The sequence below is a fragment of the Coregonus clupeaformis genome, chromosome 24 (genome assembly GCF_020615455.1).
Source record: "Coregonus clupeaformis isolate EN_2021a chromosome 24, ASM2061545v1, whole genome shotgun sequence".
Taxonomy (NCBI): Eukaryota; Metazoa; Chordata; class Actinopteri; order Salmoniformes; family Salmonidae; genus Coregonus; species Coregonus clupeaformis.
The window spans coordinates 53,382,989-53,405,414 of record NC_059215.1 but is presented as its reverse complement, the minus strand read 5'-3'; the positions used below and the strand labels follow the sequence as shown (position 1 = coordinate 53,405,414).

Below are 22,426 nucleotides of genomic sequence, written 5' to 3'. Positions count from 1 at the left end.
TCCCTCAAAGTCAATAAAGTGTCATTCCCTGAAACAAGGAAGAATGATGGTGAGAATCTGTTTTATTTCAAATGACCTTAGTCATGTTTAGAGTTAGGGACCTTCATTTTTTTACTGAAACTTCCCTATGGAGGTCGTTTCAACAGACTATAGCTAGCTCTGGGGGTCTACCCAATGGACCAATTTGACTTTACAAAAGTAAAGTTTGTGACTTGAGATCAGTGCTTTACGATACAATCCTAAAGCACATATTTCAATCACAATGCACAAGTCTGTTGCATGATGTCAATTTCCCTAATTCAAATATCGCAAAGCTACAATCTTAGAAAAAAAGGTTCCAAAAGGGTTATTCGGCTGTCCCCATATAAACTGTGCTGGTTGTAAGTGCGCCATTTGAGTAGTACACAGCAGCTCAAAATAAAGTAATTCATCCATTCTTGTATTATTGTTAGCCCAGACCGTAGACCATGCAGGCATAATCATCACAATCATTTAACTCATCATACTGCAAAAGGGTTCTAGCAGGAAACAGCTGGCCTGAATATAGAGTAGCCAGGTGATTGTAAATTATTATTTTTTCAAATACCATTTATCTTGATTGACTCAAAAGTAACACATTAAATAATATTATCAATCAATGATCGATTTGGTCAAGGCCAGGCCAGACATGCGGAAAGAAGGAACGCCTGACAGACGTCAGATAATAGGGTGAGGCTTTGCAACATTGACTATAAATAGAACTGTTAGCTCTATACATCTTCAGACAACAGTTTACTTCTCAACAAGACTTCACAACAAGAGTTGTTAAAACAAAGGTAAGATTGAATAAAATAAAATAAATGTTGCTATATGTTTCTCTTGTCTGGTCTGATAATCAGGTTATATTTTAGTTTTTCTGTTCTCCATGGTAATTCTGATCCATGCATGAATGTTTTATTAATAAGGATGTCAAATGATTCAAACATTTAATTGATTTAATCACAGGATTTGCTGTGATTAATCGCAATTAATCGTAAATTATTCAGAATTTGCTCAAACTAAGCTGTATAAGATGTTTTCAGTGCATTTTCAACGCTTTCAGACAATGCGGTTAATCACAAGAGGAAAAAAAGAGTGCACTAAAATTACATAGAGTTAACTCGAGTTAACTGATTTACTCTGACAGCCCTAGTTTTTATTATTAATATTGTGTGCAAAAGTATTTCGTGATTTTTTTGTTGTTGAGATGTCTCTGTAGTTCTCTCTCACAATCTGAAAAGCAGCTATAAGCAAAAGATGTGCACATTACATTGAAGAGAGCAGCATGTTTTTTTAAGGATGGTAAACTGATAAACCCCTTTCTGCTTTTCAGAGATGAAGTTGTTTCCCTCTCTCCTGGCATTGTGGCTGTGCCTGATGTTCATCCAGCTAGCCCTGTCTACAGAGGACAGTTTGGGTGGCCCTTTCATTCACAGTTCAATAGAGGAGGCAAAGAGACTCGTAGATGAAGCCTACAAGTACTCCAGAGAAAAGTCAGTAAACCTGACAGTTGACCTCTTCAGATCTCTGTCTTTGTAAATTGTGTAAAATTGAAATGACCAGCACTAGTGTCTTATGCAACTAACACAATTGTCTCACTCAGTCGAAGAAACTGATTTACACTAGCCTTGTCTCACTCAGTCGAAGAAACTGATTTGCACTTTCTTATTTTTTAATTCGCTTAATTTTTTCCTTTTGTATTTCCTTTAGAAAATAATGGGTTCATCATTTCTATTTCTCATAAGTTCATATGATTAGTACAATAAATCTGCCTCTGTACAGAGATTCTATTCAACTGCAGGAGCTTGTTTCTGTTCATAACTCTGTCATCTGCTTGTCCAGTGGTGGAAAAAGTACCCAATTGTCATACTTGAGTAAAAATAAAGATACCTTAATAGAAAATAAGTCACCCAGTAAAATTCTACTTGAGTAAAAGTATTTAGTTTTAAATTTACTTAAGTATCAAAAGTAAATGTAATTGGTAAAATATATTTAAGTATCAATAGTAAAAGTATAAATAATTTCAAATTCCTTACATTAAGCAAACAAGACGCCACCATTTTCTTGTTTTTTAAATGTACAGATAGCAAGGGGCACACTCCAACACTCAGACATAATTTACAAATGAGGCATTTGTGTTTAGTGAGTCCGCCAGATCAGAGGCAGTAGGGATGACCAGGGATGTTCTCTTGATAAGTGTGTGAATTGGACCATTTTCCTGTCCTGCTAAGCATAAAAAATGTAACAAGTACTTTTGAGTGTCAGGGAAAATGTATGGAGTAAAAAGTAGATTATTTTCTTTAGGAATGTAGCGGAGTAAAAGTACAAGTTGTCAATATTATAAATAGTAAAGTAAAGTACAGATACCCCAAAAAACTACTTAAGTAGTACTTTAAAGTATTTTTACTTAAGTACTTTACACCACTGTGCTTGTCCATATCTTAGGAGTCTGGAGAGAGTGCGTGGACAGTCCACAAGGCCCTCAGATGTCCTGCGTCTCATGAAGCAGCCTGCCAGGGACACGCGCTCTGCTGTACGGTCTGCAGACTACCTGGAGAACACCCTGAGACTGATCCATGAGAAAGTCCACCGCAACCACAGGCTGCACAAACGCTCACTCAACGCAACAGGTCAGTTTCACACAAATACACATAACCACGTACACACAAACACACATACACTCAGACACACACACACCCATCCACACACAAACACATCCACACATTATTCCTTTTCTCTTGTTTCTCAGACCTCCTCACAACACAGGAGCTAGACACCATTGCCCGGGTAACCGGCTGTGCAGCTCGTGTCAGCATACCCTCCTGCCACACCACACCCAACGTTAACAAGTACCGCACAGCCACCAGTGTCTGCAACAACCTGTAAGAGCACCAGGGGCATGACAGGTTTTATACTTTGAACGCAACAATTTCAAAGCCTTGTGCACAGTAGTTGTATAAGGTGGAATATAAAGGTAAGTGCAATCAGTGTAGGTCTGAGGTCTGGCTATGCAGTCATAGGTCGCAGGAGATGTGGCCTTATACAGGTAACTGCCAAAATAAAGGAAACACCAACATAAAGTGTATTAATATGGCGTTGGGCCACCACGATCCGCCAGAAAGGCTTCAATGCACCTTGGCATATATTCTACAAGTGTCTGGAACTCTATTGGAGGGATGTGACACCATTCTTCCACGCGAAATTCCATAATTTGGTGTTTTGTTGACGGTAGTGGAAAAAACTGTCTCAGGCACTGCTCCAGAATCTCCCATAAGTGTTGAATTGGGTTGAGATCTGGTGACTGAGGCAGCCATGACATATGGTTTACATAATTTTCATGCTCATCAAACCATTCAGTGACCACTCGTACTGTGCCCTGTGGATGGGGGCATTGTCATCCTATAGGGGCATAGCTATGGTAGCCAAAATAATGGCATGCCCAGCATTTTTATACATGACCCTTATCATGATGGGATGTTAATTGCTTAATTAACTCAGGAACCACACCTGTGTGGAAGCACCAGCTTCCAATATACTTTGTATCCCTCATTTACTCAAGTATTTCCATTATTTTGGCAGTTACCTGTACCTTGAGTTTCTCAAGTGAGGTTTCTCTATTCTGATTTGTATTTTCTTCATTCTTCTTAGGAAGTACCCTCGTCTTGGAGCCTCAAACACCCCCTTCACTCGTTGGCTGCCTGCTCAGTATGACGATGGGGTCTCTAGACCCAAAAGCTGGGACCCAAACAGGAGCTTCAACAACTTTGTGCTCCCTCTGGTATGATGACAATAAATATACATAGTTGGAATAACTGCTACTATTTCACCACAAGTTAGATATAAAGTAATATAATTGTCTTTCATTGTTCTCCCTCTGCCCTCTTTCCCTCCCTGTGTGCAGGTAAGGGAGGTCTCTAACCGTATCCTGGCAACCAATGACGCCGGTGTAGAGAGCGATCGCGAGTTCACACACATGGTCACCATTTTTGGCCAGTGGAACGACCATGACCTGACATTCACGCCCGAATCCCCCAGCATCCGCGCCTTCAGCAACGGCCTGGACTGTGATCAGAGTTGTGAACGCTCCGAACCCTGTTTCCCCATCCAGGTCAGTCCCCGCTCTCACATCACATCCCACAGCCCAACACTTACAGCAGGCTCTATGACTATACAGTCACCCCTGTATATCTGGACCTTTTCTATCCATGGTCAATGGATTATTTAAGCAATAAGGCCAGAGGAGGTGTGGTATATAGCCAATATACCATGGCTAAGGGACGTTCTTCGCACGACGCAACACGGAGTGCCTGGACACAGCCCTTAGCCGTGGAATATTGGCCATATATCACAAACCCCCGAGATACCTTATTGCTATTATAAACTTGTTACCCAACATAATTAGAGCAATAAAAATAAGCGTTTTGTCATACCCGTGGTATACGCTCTGATATACCACAGCTGTCAGTCAATCAGCATTCAGGGCTCAAACCCCCCAGTAATAGTTCTTCAACCTCCGTCTTGTCCTCCATGACCAGATTCCTCTCAATGACCCACGCTTGCCCACTGGCCCAGACAGCTGCATCCCAGTCTTCCGATCAGCGCCCGTGTGCGGCACAGGAAAGTCTGCTTTCAATTTCGGTGACATGGCCAACAGGAGGGAGCAGATCAATGCCCTGAATGCCTTCCTGGACTTGGGGCAGGTGTACGTGTGACACTCTGGCTCCATGGACTTTGATTATTGAGCCAGGGTTGTTCATTTTCTTTTGGGTGTATTTCTATGTTGTTTTCTAGGTGTTCATTTCTATGTTGTGGTGGTTATTATTCATGTGACTCCCAATCGGAGGTAACGAGTGACAGCTGTCGGCTCGTTATCTCTGATTGGGAGCCATATTTAAACTGTTGTGGTTTCACTGTGTGTTTGTGGGTTTTTGTTCCATGTTTCTGTCAGTGTTACAGAGGACTTCACTATCGTCATTTGTTGTTTTTTCGTGGTTGCTTTATTAAATAAAGTCATCATGTTCACTCCACGCGCTGCGTATTGGTCCGCTTCTTCAGACGATCGTGACAGAAAAACCCACCATAGAAGGACCAAGCAGCGTGTCCAGGAGCAAGACAGCTGGACATGGGAGGAAGCGCCTGGTAAGGAGATCGAGAGGCTGGCGATGGCCCAGGTGGGCAAATCGTGGTCCTGGGAGGACATGCTCGGGGGCAAGGGACCTTGGGGGAAGATCAAGGCCCTGGCGAGAGAGGAGCAACGGCGTCAGCAGGGCCATCATCGTTGGAAGGACGAGAGGCAACCCCAAAAAAGTTTTTTGGGGGGCACATGGCGGCGGCTGGGCAGCAGGAGGCTGCCACAGGGAGACGTGGAGAGAAGGCTATCGGATTACGGGAGCCATTGGCGAGTAGAGGAAGGGAAGTTGTTGCGGCACGGCGTGAGAGACTGATGTGTGTTACCAGTCCGGTCCGGCCCGTTCCTGATCCCCAGTTAAAGCCAGTGGTGTGTGTTCCCAGTACGGACCGGCCTGTTCCTACTCCACGCATCAAGCCCACGGTGTGCGTCGCCAGCCCAGCCCGGCCTGTTCCTGCTCCACGCACAGAACCTACGGTGTGCGTCGCCAGCCCAGCCCGGCCTGTTCCTGCTCCACGCACAGAACCTACGGTGTGCGTCGCCAGCCCAGCCCGGCCTGTTCCTGCTCCACGCACAGAACCTACGGTGTGCGTCGCCAGCCCAGCCCGGCCTGTTCCTGCTCCACGCACCAAGGATACGGTGTGCGTCGACAGCCCTGCCCGGCCTGTTCCTGCTCCACGCACCAAGCCCACGGTGTGCGTCGCCAGCCCAGCCCGGCCTGTTCCTGCTCCACGCACAGAACCTACGGTGTGCGTCGCCAGCCCAGCCCGGCCTGTTCCTGCTCCACGCACAGAACCTACGGTGTGCGTCGCCAGCCCAGCCCGGCCTGTTCCTGCTCCACGCACAGAGGATACGGTGTGCGTCGACAGCCCTGCCCGGCCTGTTCCTGCTCCACGCACCAAGGATACGGTGTGCGTCGACAGCCCTGCCCGGCCTGTTCCTGCTCCACGCACCAAGGATACGGTGTGCGTCGACAGCCCGGCCCGGCCTGTTCCGGCCACTCGCACCAGGGATACGGTGCGCGTCGCCAGCCCGACCCGGCCTGTTCCGGCCACTCGCACCAGGGATACGGTGCGCTGTCGCCAGCCCGGTCCGGCCTGTTCCTGCCACCCGCACCAAGTCTACGGTGCGCGTCGCCAGCCCGACCCGGCCTGTTCCTGCCACCCGCACCAAGTCTACGGTGCGCGTCGCCAGCCCGGTCCGGCCTGTTCCTTCTCCCGCACTAGCCCTGAGATGCGTGTCCTCAGCCCGGTACCTCCAGTTCCGGCACTACGCGCCAGGCCTAAGGTGCGCCTCAGACGGCCAGAGTCTGCCGTCTGCCCAACGGCGCCTGAACTGCCCGTCTGCCCAACGGCGCCTGAACTGCCCGTCTGCCCAACGGCGCCTGAACTGCCCGTCTGCCCAACGGCGCCTGAACTGCCCGTCTGCCCAACGGCGCCTGGACTGCCCGTCTGCCCAACGGCGCCTGAACTGCCCGTCTGCCCAACGGCGCTTGAACTGCCCGTCTGCCCAACGGCGCTAAAGCCGCCCGTCTGTACTGAACCTGCAAAGCCGCCCGTCTGCCATGAGCCTTCAGAGCCGTCCGCCAGACCGGGAGCCGCTAGAGCCTTCCGCCAGACAGGAGCCGCTAGAGCCTTCCGCCAGACAGGATCAGCCAGAGCCTTCCGCCAGACAGGATCAGCCAGAGCCTTCCGCCAGACAGGATCAGCCAGAGCCTTCCGCCAGACAGGATCAGCCAGAGCCTTCCGCCAGACAGGATCAGCCAGAGCCTTCCGCCAGACAGGATCGGCCAGATCCGTCAGCCAGCCATGAGCAGCCAGATCCGTCCAGCCAGCCATGAGCAGCCAGGTCCGTCAGCCAGCCATGAGCAGCCAGATCCGTCAGCCAGCCATGAGCAGCCAGATCCGTCAGCCAGCCATGAGCCGTCCAGCCAGGATCCGCCAGAGCCGTCCAGCCAGGATCCGCCAGAGCCGTCCAGCCAGGATCCGCCAGAGCCAGCCAGCCAGGATCCGCCATTCAGTCCGGTGCTGCCCCTTAGTCCGGTGCTGCCCCTTAGCCCGGTGCTGCCCCTTAGCCCGGTGCTGCCCCTTAGTCCGGTGCTGCCCCTGAGTCCGGTGATGCCTCTTAGTCCAGTGCTGTCCCTTAATCCTGTGGGGTTTAGTTGGGGGGTGGTCATTTGGAGGAGGCTACGTAAGCGGGTAGTGACTATGGTGGGGTGGGGACCACGACCAGTGCCAGAGCCGCCACCATGGACAGACGCCCACCCAGACCCTCCCCTAGACTGTATGCTGGTGCGCCCGGAGTTCGCACCTTTAGGGGGGGGTACTGTGACACTCTGGCTCCATGGACTTTGATTATTGAGCCAGGGTTGTTCATTTTCTTTTGGGTGTATTTCTATGTTGTTTTCTAGGTGTTCATTTCTATGTTGTGGTGGTTATTATTCATGTGACTCCCAATCGGAGGTAACGAGTGACAGCTGTCGGCTCGTTATCTCTGATTGGGAGCCATATTTAAACTGTTGTGGTTTCACTGTGTGTTTGTGGGTTTTTGTTCCATGTTTCTGTCAGTGTTACAGAGGACTTCACTATCGTCATTTGTTGTTTTTTCGTGGTTGCTTTATTAAATAAAGTCATCATGTTCACTCCACGCGCTGCGTATTGGTCCGCTTCTTCAGACGATCGTGACAGTACGGCTCTGAGGAGGGGTTGGCGCGTGACTTACGTGACCTCACCAACGATGGAGGCCTGCTGCGTGTCAACAAAGAGTTCAAAGACAAAGGACGCGAGTTTCTACCTTTCACTGACGTGAAGGGGAACATGTGTGCAACCCGCGGGAGAATCACCAAAGTCACCAATGCCACGGAGGTGCCCTGCTTCATTGCAGGTTAGCCTTTCAACTCTGTTTGTCCAAAGAGTAGACCAATGTATATTTAGGTTAAAGTGTAAGAAACAGAATGATGACAAAAAGCGATAGAACTTTGACTAGAGGAAGTCTTTGACTTTCATGTATAATAGTTGTCTAGATACAGAAACACAATGTGCATGATGTTAATCTCAATCACTATTTGGCCTCACCTATAAGTCCCTGTCTTCCAGGTGATGCTCGTGTGGATGAAAACATAGCTTTGACATCCATTCACACAATGTTCATGCGTGAGCACAACCGTCTGGCCCGTGCCCTGCGTCGTCTCAACCCACATTGGGACGGTGACACACTCTATCAGGAGGCCCGCAAGATCATGGGCGCCTACGCACAGGTACCAGTAACAGACTCATATCACCATATGATGTCATCTCCTTCTCTCCGCTACAGGTCCAGTGCTCTCTAACACACACTCTTCCCTCTGCTTCTCCTCCTCACACACATACAGTAAACAGTCTTTGATCTTCTCACGTTGACACAGCTTCCCTGTCACATAAACACCTCAAAATGAATGTACTCTCACTCTCTGCCTCACCCTCCCTCCCAGGTGTTTGTGTTCAGGGACTACCTGCCGCACATTGTGGGTCCAGATGCCATGGCCCGGCAGCTCGGCCGTTACCCTGGCTACAATGAGACGATTGATCCCAGCATTGCCAACGTGTTTGCGACAGCAGCTTACCGCTTTGCCCACCTGGCCATCCAGCCCATGCTGTCCCGCCTGGACAGCAACAACAGGGAGAATCCCAGGTTCCCCAGCGTGCCCCTTTTCAAGGCCTTCTTCACCCCCTGGAGGCTGGTGTTTGAGGGTGAGTGGTGGTGGGTCACATAGGAATGCTTTGCAGACCCCTTGCCAGTTGTAAACTAATTCACTCTCTGGATTATTAACAGTCTATGATGGGGGGAAAGGTAAAAAACAACAACATCCTATTCTCTGTCTGTCCTCCTTTAGGTGGTATCGACCCTCTGATCCGAGGTCTGGTGGGTCGGCCTGCTAAGCTGAACACCCAGGACCACATGATGGTGGATGCTCTGAGGGAAAAACTATTCCAGTTTATAAGCCACCTGGCTCTGGACCTGGGCTCCCTCAACATGCAGCGTGGACGTGACCATGGCCTGCCTGGTACACACCCTCCACATTCCATCTATACCGTTATACTGCTACCACAGATAAACACATCTATACTGTTATACTGCTCCACAGATAAACACATCTATACTGTTATACTGCTCCACAGATAAACACATCTATACTGTTATACTACTCCACAGATAAACACATCTATACTGTTATACTGCTCCACAGATAAACACATCTATACTGTTATACTACTCCACAGATAAACACATCTATACTGTTATACTGCTCCACAGATAAACACATCTATACTGTTATACTGCTCCACAGATAAACACATCTATACTGTTATACTGCTCCACAGATAAACACATCTATACTGTTATACTGCTCCACAGATAAACACATCTATACCGTTATACTGCTCCACAGATAAATACATCTATACTGTTATACTGCTCCACAGATAAACACATCTATACTGTTATACTGCTCCACAGATAAATACATCTATACTTTTATACTGCTACCACAGATAAACACATCTATACTGTTATACTGCTCCACAGATAAACACATCTATACTGTTATACTGCTCCACAGATAAACACATCTATACTGTTATACTGCTCCACAGATAAACACATCTATACTGTTATACTGCTCCACAGATAAACACATCTATACTGTTATACTGCTCCACAGATAAACACATCTATACTGTTATACTGCTCCATAGATAAACACATCTATACTGTTATACTGCTACCACAGATAAACACATCTATACTGTTATACTGCTCCACAGATAAACACATCTATACTGTTATACTGCTCCACAGATAAACACATCTATACTGTTATACTGCTCCACAGATAAACACATCTATACCGTTATACTGCTACCACAGATAAACACATCTATACTGTTATACTGCTCCACAGATAAACACATCTATACTGTTATACTGCTCCACAGATAAACACATCTATACCGTTATACTGCTACCACAGATAAACACATCTATACTGTTATACTGCTACCACAGATAAACACATCTATACTGTTATACTGCTACCACAGATAAACACATCTATACTGTTATACTGCTCCATAGATAAACACATCTATACTGTTATACAACTCCACAGATAAACACATCTATACCGTTATACTGCTCCACAGATCAACAAATCTATACTGTTATACTGCTCCACAGATAAACACATCTATACCGTTATACTGCTCCACAGATAAACACATCTATACTGTTATACTGCTCCAGAGATAAACACATCTATACTGTTATACTGCTCCACAGATAAACACATCTATACCGTTATACTGCTCCACAGATCAACAAATCTATACTGTTATACTGCTCCACAGATAAACACATCTATACCGTTATACTGCTCCACAGATAAACACATCTATACTGTTATACTGCTACCACAGATAAACACATCTATACTGTTATACTACTCCACAGATAAACACATCTTTACCATTCAACTCATATCCTTTACCTATGTTATAATTTCTCCTTTGATATACTGTATCTCTATCAGTCTGTTCCATCCATGAATTATTTCCTTTCTCTATCCTAACCTAGACTACAATGCTTGGCGTAAATTCTGTGGGCTCTCAACGCCTAGTAACCTGGACGAGCTGGCCGTGGTTCTGAACAACACAGACCTGGCCTTCAGACTGCTGCAGCTCTACGGCACTCCAGATAACATTGATGTGTGGATGGGGGGCGTGGCTGAACCCTTCGTACACGGGGGCCGCGTCGGGCCTCTCTTCACCTGCCTCATCGCCACCCAGTTCCAGAGGATCCGCCAGGGAGACAGGTGTGTGTGTGTGTGTGTGTGTGTGTGTGTGTGTGTCATTGCCTGACCTGCATCAAGTAAGGTATTTGACATAGCACTGCCAGTTTTTAAAGATCCAGTGTGTGTTTCTCTGTTAGAGTATGTCTCATATTGCTTGTTGATCCCCAGGCTGTGGTATGAAAACCCAGGCGTCTTCACCTCGGCACAGAGGAATGCCCTGAGAAATGCCTCTCTGGCCCTGATCATCTGTGACAACACTGGCATTACAGCCGTGTCCCGTAACCCCTTCAGCATCCCTGGGGGAGGGAACACACCCATCAACTGCAACAAGGTCCCGAAATTAAACCTTAGAGCCTGGAAGGAGAGCCCTTCTATGGCCGATCAGGAGCAGCAGGATGAGGAGCCGGATCAGGAGCCGTCAGAACAGGACAACGAGGTAACTGATTGAACTTCAATATCAGTTAAGGTGACATTTAATCCATCAATAACCCATCCACCCATCTCTCCATCCACCCCTCTCTCCATCCATCCTTCTCTCCATCCCCTCCTCTCTCGTCCCCTCCTCTCTCCATCCCCTCCTCTCTCCATCCCCTCCTCTCTCGTCCCCTCCTCTCTCCATCCCCTCCTCTCTCCATCCCCTCCTCTCTCCATCCCCTCCTCTCTCCATCCCCTCCTCTCTCCATCCCCTCCTCTCTCGTCCGCTCCTCTCTCCATCCCCTCCTCTCTCCATCCCCTCCTCTCTCCATCCCCTCCTCTCTCCATCCCCTCCTCTCTCGTCCCCTCCTCTCTCCATCCCCTCCTCTCTCCATCCCTCCTCTCTCCAGACATCATCCTCTTTTTCTCTATTCCTCTCTAGATCTGATGTGATGTGAGCCCCTCCTCCCGACGCCCCCGAACACCCCCCGGACGCCCCTGGACACCCCCCGACGCCCCCGGATGCCCCAGCAGCAACATACGCCATCCAGCAGCTCACCGCCTTCTCTCACCCACAACCCTTCTCTGTCCAGCTGGCCGACAACTTCCTCACCCACAACCCTTCTCTGTCCAGCTGGCCGACAACTTCCTCACCCACAACCCTTCTCTGTCCAGCTGGCCGACAACTTCCTCACCCACAACCCTTCTCTGTCCAGCTGGCCGACAACTTCCTCACCCACAACCCTTTTCTGTCCAGCTGGCCGACAACTTCCTCACCCACTTCCCTTCTCTGTCCAGCTGGCTGACAACTTCCTCACCCACTACCCTTCTCTGTCCAGCTGGCTGACAACTTCCTCACCCACAACCCTTCTCTGTCCAGCTGGCCGACAACTTCCTCACCCACAACCCTTCTCTTTCCAGCTGGCCGACAACTTCCTCACCCACAGCAAAGTCACAGTTTTTAGCCAGGTCGTCTACAACAGGCCAAACCATTACAATATAAAGTCAGGTGTGTTCATAACCACCAGCACCACACCTGGTGATACCAGTTTTCTTTCAGTTTCTCAGTGTGGACCTGTGGCGTAACAATGAGGTGAATTGTGTCAATGGCCTCACTTCAGACAGCTTCTTCTCAGGACACCTGCTGTACTTCTTGCAGATAATTAACTAGTTTGTTATGCCTTTGTTACTGTGGATTTTTATGTGTTGCTATGACAATCAATCAAGGAGTACTTCATACATTTGTATGTATTGATTCGTGCGAAGGAATGCAAAAGACTTGCCTTTATAAAAACGTTTACAAATCATAAAGTAAAAACATTTCTACAAAGAAAGGAAAACTACTGCTGAATTCCTCTATACACACCGCCTTACCTCCAACATATACAATGGCACTAAACATGTAGGACAAATGTCAATCAGCTAGCAGTTCTAGTAGCCATTTTGGATAATTGTGTACTTAGTTTATTATCAACAATCTTAGATTATATATGTTCAAGTCAGTTATCATAAGACTTTGCTAATTGTAGATTTTGTGCACCTTCTGTACTGATTTACATGTTTAGTGCTTTTATTATGATGCATTTTGCTAATATTTTATTTTATTGAAACACTGTATTCATGTGTTTTATTGCATGAATAAGCACTGCATCAGAAAAAGAAATTAAAAAGACTCAACTAAGACAGAACATTTATTTGCACGGTGGCAGGTAGTCTAGCGGTTAAGAGCGTTGGGCCAGTAACTGAAAGGTTGCTGGTTCTAATCCCTAAGCCGAATAGGTGAAACATCTGTCGATGTGCCCTTGAGCAAGGCACTTAACCCTAATTGCTCCTGTAAGTCGGTCTGGATAAGAGCTTCTGCTAAATAACTAAAATGTAAATGGTGTGATAACCTCTTCTACTCTATGCTGAGAGTGTTTGGATGAGAAAACAGGTGGCATACCCTAACCCAGGGGTTCCCAAACTATCTGGGCCCTTACCCCATTTTGATATCTGAAAATTCTCATGACCATTTGAAAAACAATTATGTAATTAACAGCCTGTTTTCTTTTTAATTGGGGCTATGGCAGTCAATTGCAAAACATTCTATAAGTATTTCTGATTGTATTCTCAACTCACCATTATATACTTTTAATGTGGGGCTATGACAGTCAATTGCAAATTAGTCTGACATAATTTATCTTATCTCACCACAACTAATGAGATGGGTGTGCTTGATGCATGTCACGTTCGAGCGTCTCATAGTCAGGGGGCGTGGTCGAAAGTGCGCACCTCATCTCTCCTGTCACATCCAACCTGGATCGATATTTGTTTGTAATGCAGACGAGAGCGCTGAATCAGCGTACCAATAGTTTTAATGCTCGGAGGGTGACGGCACAGTATTCCGTTTGAGTCAGGAACCAAAACTCCTCCATAGTGACCCGTGAATGCGTTGTCTGCAGCATTCGGTTTCATGTACCGGCATGTCAACTGAGCAAGGATCACAGTCAAATGGATTTCGCTGATTCGGTTACTCATCTGTAGAATTGTTTTGTATTTCCCCTGCATGCTTGCGTTCAGTTAATTCAGTTTCCCAAATATGTCTGTTACATAGGCAAGGATACACATTTTCTTTAATTACACAGAAAGTCAACAAAGTCTGTTTTTTACATCCATTGCGAATGACAACAGTTCCTCTCTCAATTCGAAAAATATTCCCAACACTCCCCCTCGACAACCACCAGGCCTCAGTGTGAAATAGAACATTGTCATGCTCTGATCCAAAATCACATCGTTTTGGGAACAGGCGTGCCCGATGTAGTTTACATAGTTACCTACTGCTAATTGTGCTCTCAGGTTGAATTTAAACTTTTAGATTTGAATTATTTTCATTTAGATTTTTAAGGTTAACCACATTACAATCATTTTGAGAGACAAAGAGGATATAATATTATAATATTTTATTTTTACCAGGATTTTGGAAATTCTCCCGTGACACCATTTTCATATCAGATGACCCCACATGTGGTCGCGACCCTTAGTTTGGGAACCGCTGCACTAACCCTATCCCTTTACAGAATGAAGAACACTTAACAGTCTGGGTACCCTCCTTAAGATAACATGTCAATCCCTGAAATCAGCATGAAAAACTGATAATTTCCAAAGCATTGGTGTGGCTGTTTTATTTCAAATGACCTTAGTCATGTTGCACTGGGCCTTTGAACAAGGTTTGCCATTACTCATTTACTCCTGGCTTCTCTGGAAGGTGTGTAGAAAACATAGTATGAAAGATAAGTTGAAGAGGTGTTTTAAGGAAAATAAAGGAAAGTCAATGGGTATGAAAATGTTAACCTATTCAATTTCAGACTCTAAGCTATAAACACTAACAAATATTTTTTTTGTTCAAAATTAAAGTATTTATTCAGGTTTGCTTGCCACCCACAGATTTGGAAAAAGTGGCAGGTTCCTGTCATGCCAAATAGTGTCCATCTCCTGAGTCACAATGGGCTAAAACAGGGTCACACAAGGTGTTTTTTGGTAGTCTTATACAAATCTTTATGGTATCAAAAGTATACACCTCACACACACATGGTTATTGGCTCACACACCTCACACACACATGGTTATTGGCTCACACACCTCACACACACATGGTTATTGGCTCACACACCTCACACACACATGGTTATTGGCTCAAATTGAAGAAACCTGTACCATGTCAGATATTGACTTGAAATGTTTTTAAGTTTGAGACACTTTAATATACAACACAGAAGATTAAAAGATTAAAACCTCTTAGTTTTTTCAAGTGTACATGAAGAGGACTATTCAAAGATGCTCTGTTGGTCAATATTCCACTTCGGTGAATCCTTATCGTCTTGTCAACATGTGCAAAAGAAATGGAGCAGATTTCTTATACCAATCTGTCTGTATAGGTTTTTATCCATAACAAGGCCCAGGCGTCCTCTACTACGTAAGTAAGCCTTGTCCAACCCAGAACAGCCCATAGTGGCAGGAGCCCATCTTGTTTTTATGTAGCGTCAAGCAGCTTGATGACAAACACACCCCCTGGACAGGACGCTAGTCTGTCAAAGGGCCTTACCCCCAATACATCTCTTTAATGCTGAGTGCCAAGCAGACGCATTAGGTCCTGTTTTTAGAGTCTTTGGTATGACTCGACCGTGGATAAGCCCCAACCTTCCAATCTCTGGGCGGACACTTCAATCACAAGGTCATTGAGTTGGTTCCAGGCGTTCTTTGTGTGATAAATCTCTCCAAAATGTCAAATTGTGTAAAATCTTTCTATCCATTTCTATAATTTACATGAAATAATTGTTATGGCCAAAGTGACATTCTTTGATATACAGTGCATTCGGAAAGTATTCAGCCTTATTCTAAAATTGATTAAATAGTTTTTTCCCCTAATCAATCTACACACAATACCCCATAATGACAAAGCAAAAACCGTTTTTTTTAATCTTAGCAAAAAAAATACATATTTTTGATTGAAATATCACATTGTGATTACAGCCTCGAGTCTTCTTGGGTATGACACAACAAGCATGGCACACGTGTATTTTGGGAGTTTCTACCATTCTTCTCTGCAGATCCTCTCAAGCTCTGTCAGGTTGGATAGGGAGCGTTGCTGCACAGCTCTTTTCACGTCTCTCCAGAGATGTTCAATCAGGTTCAAGTCCGGGCTCTGGCTGGGCCACTCAAGGACATTCAGAGACTTGTCCCGAAGCCACTCCTGCGTTGTCTTGGCTTTGTGCTTAGGGTCATTGTCCTGTTGGAAGGTGAACCTTCATGCCAGTCTTAGGTCCTGAGCGCTCTGGAACAGGTTTTCATCAAGGATCTCTCTGTACTTTGCTCCATTCATCTGTCCCTCAATCCTGACTAGTCTCCCTGTCCCTGCCGCAGAAAAACATCCCCACAGCCTAATGCTGCCACCACCATGCTTCACCGTAGAGATGGTGCCAGGTTTCCTCCAGATGTGACGCTTGGTATTCAGGCCAAAGAGTTCAATCTTGTTTCTCATGGTCTGAGAGTCCTTTAGGTGCCTTTTGGCAAACTCCAAGCGGGCTGTCATGTGCCTTTTACTGAGGAGTGGCTTCCGTCTGGCCACTCTACCGTAAAGGACTGGTTGGTGGAGTGCTGCAGAGATGGTTGTGCTTCTGGAAGGTTCTCCCATCTCCACAGAGGAACTCTGGAGCTCTGTCAGAGTGACTATCGCGTTCTTGGTCACCTCCCTGACCAAGGCCCTTCTCCTCCGATTGCTCTGTTTGGCCGGGCGGCCAGCTCTAGGAAGAGTCTTGGTGGTTCCAAATTTTTCCATTTAAGAATGACGGAGTCCAATGTGTTCTTGGGGACATTCAATGCTGCAGAAATTTTTTGGTACCCTTCCCCAGATCTGTGCCTCGACACAATCCTGTCTCGGAGCTCTACGGACAATTCTTTCGACCTCATGGCTTGGTTTTTGCTCTGACACGCACTGTCAACTGTGGGACCTTATATAGACAGGTGTGTGCCTTTCCAAATCATGTCCAATCAATTGAATTTACCACAGGTGGACTCCAATCAAGTTGTAGAAACATCTCAAGGATGATAAATGGAAACAGGATGCACATGAGCTCAATTTTGAGTCTCATAGCAAAGGGTCTGAATACTTATGTAAATAAGGTATTTCAGTAATTTTTTCAAAATACATTTGCAAAAGTTTCTAAAAACCTGTTTTCGCTTTGTCATTATGGGGTATTGAGTGTAGATTGATCAGGGGAAAACATTATTTAATCAATTTTAGAATAAGGCTGTAACGTAACAAAATGTGGAAAAAGTCAAGGGGTCTGAATACTTTGCATTGTAAACTGTACAATAAATTGTTTATGTTTTCATGAGTGTTAGAGTTTGGGTCCATAACTGGCCACTGTCTGCTTACAGGGTAAGGAAACCTTTCTTTCAGCGTTTCTCAAACGTTTTTGTGCCAGGGACCGGCAAGGTATAGCCTCCTTCCTCTGGGTACTGCTTGTGTAAAAACATTTTTTTTTTTTTTTTTATAAAACATTTTTTATGCTTTTCTCTAGATCTACTACCCTAACACATCATTGTTTTAAGATGGTCCATGTTATTACTGTCAAGCTATTTGATTCTCAATTTTACCTGGGGCTATCAGAAACAAATGTGTAGAAATTATTTGATGAGATTTGAATTTGTCCTTACTGCCATTACCTCAATACATGCCCTAAATAACACAAATGTGTCAAATCAGGTAGCCCACATTTCAATCTGAAGGATTAATGGTTTGTAGTGACTGAAATGCAAAGGTTTTGGGATCATCTGGCAAGAAGTGTGTAGAAAATAAAATCTGCATTGCTTTCAAATGCGATTTTGTTAGTCCCTTCTAACGTGTCCTGTGCGGCTTGTGAACGTCCTGAAAGCTCCAACCGTTCAAAAGTTATAGACGAATCGGAAGAAAACAGAAACCGCTCTGTCACAACCACTTATAGCAGAATAGCCATCTGGAATATTGGGTGGGACATGTTCCCCTCACATGCAAAATACGCCTATGCATGTTATCAATGAGAACGTGGGAGAACTTGGGAAGGTTGACACCAGGCAGGCTGTGGCGTTCTGGTTGTGTTTCAGGGGTATGATGGCACGGGAGCTGGGAGCCCAGCCAGCAGAGAGTTGCCGTAACCCAGACGTGAGATAATCTTGGTTATTCCAGACGTAAAATCTCATAATTTGGTCAGATGTTTACGTAATCTGTCCACAAGAGATTAGAAGGGAGATGACAAATGCTTGGACTAGCAACACAACATACTTTGATAAAACACTAAAGGACACAGAACTCAAAAGCCAAATCAAAATAATTTATTTTTTTGGGTGACATTGCATACAGAGTTCTAGAATTGAGTGTCTCAAACACTTAAATTGATCCATTGCTTTATTTGCTTGTTGCCACCCCAAACCAAAAATTTACAGAAAAATTATACCGGAAACATTATGGAGACAAAAAAAAAGCTATTCCTGTAGATTTTCGCAAGCCTGTCAACATTAATATCATTACCATATGCTTCTAAAATTCTTTCACATTACTTGAACAGTAAGATCATTTTTTAAACAAGTTAGTGCATCACACTACATCACTAGCTGCTCACAACTCATTAATGAAAAAACAGCCTCAGTGAGTGATTGGTTAACTCAATTAGAACGGCATTACTAAACCCAAAGTCAATGCATCAAGTATTTCTCTGCTGAAATCTCAAACAATATCATCTGCGTGCTTCTCTGCCAATTCACACACACAACTTGGGGAAACCAGCCTACCAAGACAGTAGGATTAAAATAAATAAAAATTTAAAAGTAAATAATGTTGTACAGTGAGTCCAAACTGCAAACCCCCATGTCAATGTCTTTTATTACCCCATTTTAAAACAACAAAACTCACCCTAAAAACAAAACAATCTGGTGGTAGATACCCATTTTTGACAAAAACCAGCCTCCCTTCCTCTGGATGTTCAGCATTAGAACCAATACATTCTTCCACACACGGCTCTCTAGTGAAGGGTTAATAATACCACAGCATAGGATACTACAGTTCACGTTCAGTTTAACTGGGACAAAGAGTTTTCCCAAAGGACTACATCACTAAGCCAACCATTTCAACTCAAAGTGTGCGTCTCCAATGGCACCCTATTCCCTATATAGTGCACTACTTTTGACGAGGGCTCTGCTCAAAAGTAGTGCACTATATAGGGAATAGGGTACCATTTGGGACACAGTCAAAGCTTACCCTACCACATCAACTAGGGTCATAGGCAGCTGGCACATAGCACATGAAAATGGTCTGATATCGTTTAACCCTTTGCTTGGCTGCCAAATCTACTATATAGGCTAGCTAAATCAATCTCTCAGCTAACAGAACTCTTTAGCCCAGCGTTTCCCAAACTCGGTCCCGGGGCCACACCTGGGCGCACATTTGGGTTTCTGCCCTAGCGCTACACAGCCAATTCAAATAACCAACTCATCGTCATCATCGAGCTTTGATTATTTGAATCAGCTGTGTAGTGCTAGGGTAAAAACCAAAATGTGCAACCGGGAGGTGGTCCCAGGACCAAGTTTGGGAAACCCTGCTCTAGCCTACTTCTCAATCTGATACTTCTAAACCATATTTTTATTTTATTTATTTTTTACAATACACAAAATTAGTTGCTAAACCTGAATATCCTGCATTGATGTGGAGAGAAACCACCCAGATCTTGCCAAGACCATTCAGGTCAACTTATCAACTCTAAGCAGTCAGGTTTGACCGCGTCAACCTTTCAGCCTGGTCCAAGATCTGTTTGAGCTCTTACCAACTCCATTGCTGTCAATGTCAAGCCAAATATGACAATTCCATAAGTTAGGGCAGGAGGGCAGAAACACACTGGCACCAGTCAACAGATCTATTCCCTAGGTTTACAAAAAAAATGTTTAGTTAACCTACAACCCCACCTGAATAGTAAGTTGTAAACAGAGAGCCTGGCTGACTGATTATCAGTATGATCTGAATCCGATAGAAGACGGCAAATCCAAACATGTCAGGAAGTGAAGATAAAGAAAATGAACAGCTTTGGACCAGGAAACTGCCATCTAACAGGCGGAGGAGTGCTCTTACCCCAAGTGGATTTCAGCTTAAAACAACAATAAAACAGAGCCACATACAGGTAACTGACAAAATAATGGGAACACTTGAGTAAATGAGAGACACACACACCGGTGTGGTTCCTGAGTTAATTAAGCAATTAACATCCCATCACGCTTAAGGTCATGTATAAAAATGCTGGGCAGGCCATTATTTTGGCTACCATAGCTATGCCCCTATAAGATGACAATGCCCCCATCCGAGCATGAAAACCATATGCCATGGCTGTCAGTCACCAGATCTCAACCCAATTAAACACTTATGGTAGATTCTGTGGCGCCTGAGACAGCGTTTTCCACCACCATCAACAAAACACCAAATGAGGAATTTCTCGTGGAATAACGGTGTCACATCCCTCCAATAGAGTTCCAGACACTTGTAGAATCTACGCCAAGGTGCATTGAAGCTGTTCTGGCTCCTGGTGGCCCAACGACCTATTAAGACACTTTATGTTGGGGTTTCCTTTATTTTGGCAGTTACCTGTATTTGCCACATATACAGACAGCTCAGGGGTAAAAACAGGCATAAAACTGTAGCTTGATTATTACCAATTATTTTTGTTGAATTCTTTACTGATAGCATAGGTGAGCCAATCATTAACAAGGCTCATATTATAATCTTAAAATGTTTCATGAATAAACATTATTAAGAGGATCATGTCCAACTGGCCAATTTCAGGTAATTGATTCTAGAATGTTAGAATCACAATGAGACGTTCATTTGTTCCATGAAAACCAGTGCACTGAACTGTAGCACTTTGTCCCAATCTGTTTGCTTAGCAACAATCAATGCATAAACAGACATCTCAATCAATCACATCTTCAGTCATTCATCCTTGCTGAACGTACACATACGAGAAAAACAGAAAGATATTGTTGTTGTTAGTGATACCTCTGAATATGTACACAACATATGCATGTATGTTATGTTCTTTAGTGCATATGTTCCTTGCAGACCAACATCTATTGTTAAACATCTAAAAGGTAGAGGGCCTTAATACAGCGCCCAGTGTCCAACCTCTCCCCAGGCAGAGTAGCAAAGGAAACAAACTCCAAATAAAATCACATAGATTTTTAAAATCACTGATTTTAAATTCTGCTAATAGATTTGTTTACGAGGCCTAAATTAGATATTTTTCCTTTTTCAAATCACTCTCTGAAAGCCAGTTCACACTTGTTTAGATGATGGTTCTTTCTCCTGGATGTCCTCAGCCTTCCATTTGAACTTCATTGTCATGTCACAAAGCTTTTCTTTCTTTCTCTGGGACAATGTTCCAGGAGGCAGACGGGGGGACGGGGGGGGAGAGGTGGCTACCACTAAGGTTGTTGCTTTTATATGCATTTCATTTTTTATATATATATCCACGTGTGTGTGTATATATACAAAATTTTTTTTTTTTCACACTTTTTTTTCTCCCGTCATTCATATCAGAAGTTTTACTTTGGCGATACCGGGGGGATGTTCTGCTCTTTGCCAGTGTGTCTGGGGCCTCCTTGGGGGGAGATGCGTCGGGCCGGTTGGGGACCCCGTCTCTGTTCATGGAACTTGAGGCCCCCAGAGCCTCCCTGCCTGGGGGGTCCATTGTTACGGTAGTACCGTCCGTCCCGGGAGTCACGGTCTCGATGGTCCCGATCACGTGGTCGGCTCTCCTTGCACTCCCAGCCCCCATCCCTCTCCTGGGCCTTGTCCTGCCGGTCTCCCCTGGTGTGGTCGTCTGGGCTGGTGGTGGTGGTGGAGCCTGGCTCCTCTGCCTTGTTGGCGCGCTGCTCACGCAGTGGCTGGGCTGGTGTGGAGGAGGAGGCCGAGGCTGGGGGGCCGGGAGGGGGGGCACGCTGGCACACCTCGGCATAGCTGAGCTTGCGGGGCTCCTGAACAAGAGACTAAAAAAATTAACAATAATGAGTTAACAGATGTAGATGTTAGAGCTAATGTTAGAGAAGGGAAACCAATTACGTTTCATAAGACGAAGAAGCAATCCTTATGTAAAGCAGAGCCATCATCTGTAAATGGCTAGATTAGAGGTCCAGTATGATCCATGGTGTCTTACCAGTGGTGCAGGGGTAGTGGTGGTGGTGGCTGTGGCGGCCGGCGTGCTCGGTGTAGCTGGTGTGGAGGACACTGTGCTGGGTTGGGGCTTGGGGCCAGGCACAGCTGGCTGTGTGGAGGGGGGTCCGGTTGGGTTGGCCCCAGAGGTAGCAGGTCTGTGTGGGGTGACTTTGGGGGCTGAGGGCTCTGCCACCTTCTCCTGATGGGGTACACTACAGGAGGAAAGAAAAGACAAACCATGACGACGGAGGCAGACCTGTGCCTCCCTATTTCCCTCGACTTATCATGATTCTAATCAATTCAATACAACTTTAACCTTTATATGAAA

The 22,426-nt window shown here is 45.4% G+C and overlaps 2 protein-coding genes across 4 annotated transcripts in view; one reads left to right on the top strand and one right to left on the bottom strand.

The window, feature by feature from the left end:
• Positions 1–1,395: 1,395 nt before the first annotated feature.
• On the top strand, positions 1,396–12,476 carry LOC121538294 (eosinophil peroxidase-like). The gene is made up of 13 exons (XM_041846164.2): positions 1,396–1,511; positions 2,464–2,648; positions 2,768–2,900; positions 3,667–3,796; positions 3,920–4,126; positions 4,554–4,724; positions 7,834–8,029; positions 8,242–8,402; positions 8,616–8,874; positions 9,018–9,188; positions 10,760–10,997; positions 11,145–11,412; positions 11,850–12,476. The coding sequence occupies exons 1-13, from the start codon at positions 1,396–1,398 to the stop codon at positions 12,474–12,476; spliced, it is 2,862 nt and encodes a 953-aa protein (XP_041702098.2).
• A 7,987-nt stretch (positions 12,477–20,463) lies between these two features.
• The window catches only part of LOC121537844 (la-related protein 4), a 16,807-nt gene continuing 14,844 nt past the window's right edge, over positions 20,464–22,426 (bottom strand). For all 3 annotated transcript variants that reach the window (XM_041845448.2, XM_041845450.2, XM_041845451.2), the window contains 2 exons: positions 22,100–22,310; positions 20,464–21,932 (listed from right to left, as the gene is read on the bottom strand). In XM_041845448.2, the coding sequence (XP_041701382.1) occupies positions 21,489–21,932; positions 22,100–22,310 (655 nt within the window). In that variant the 3' untranslated portion in view covers positions 20,464–21,488. The remainder of the gene's footprint in view (positions 21,933–22,099; positions 22,311–22,426) is intronic.

Bases quoted from the DNA above. Each gene is read 5' to 3' on its own strand.
- LOC121538294 (XM_041846164.2), top strand. From the start codon at position 1,396: ATGTTCATCCAGCTAGCCCTGTCTACAGAGGACAGTTTGGGTGGCCCT. The intron at 1,512-2,463 runs GTCAGTAAACCT...TCCATATCTTAG, and splicing joins TACAAGTACTCCAGAGAAAA to GAGTCTGGAGAGAGTGCGTG. The intron at 3,797-3,919 runs GTATGATGACAA...CCCTGTGTGCAG, and splicing joins ACAACTTTGTGCTCCCTCTG to GTAAGGGAGGTCTCTAACCG.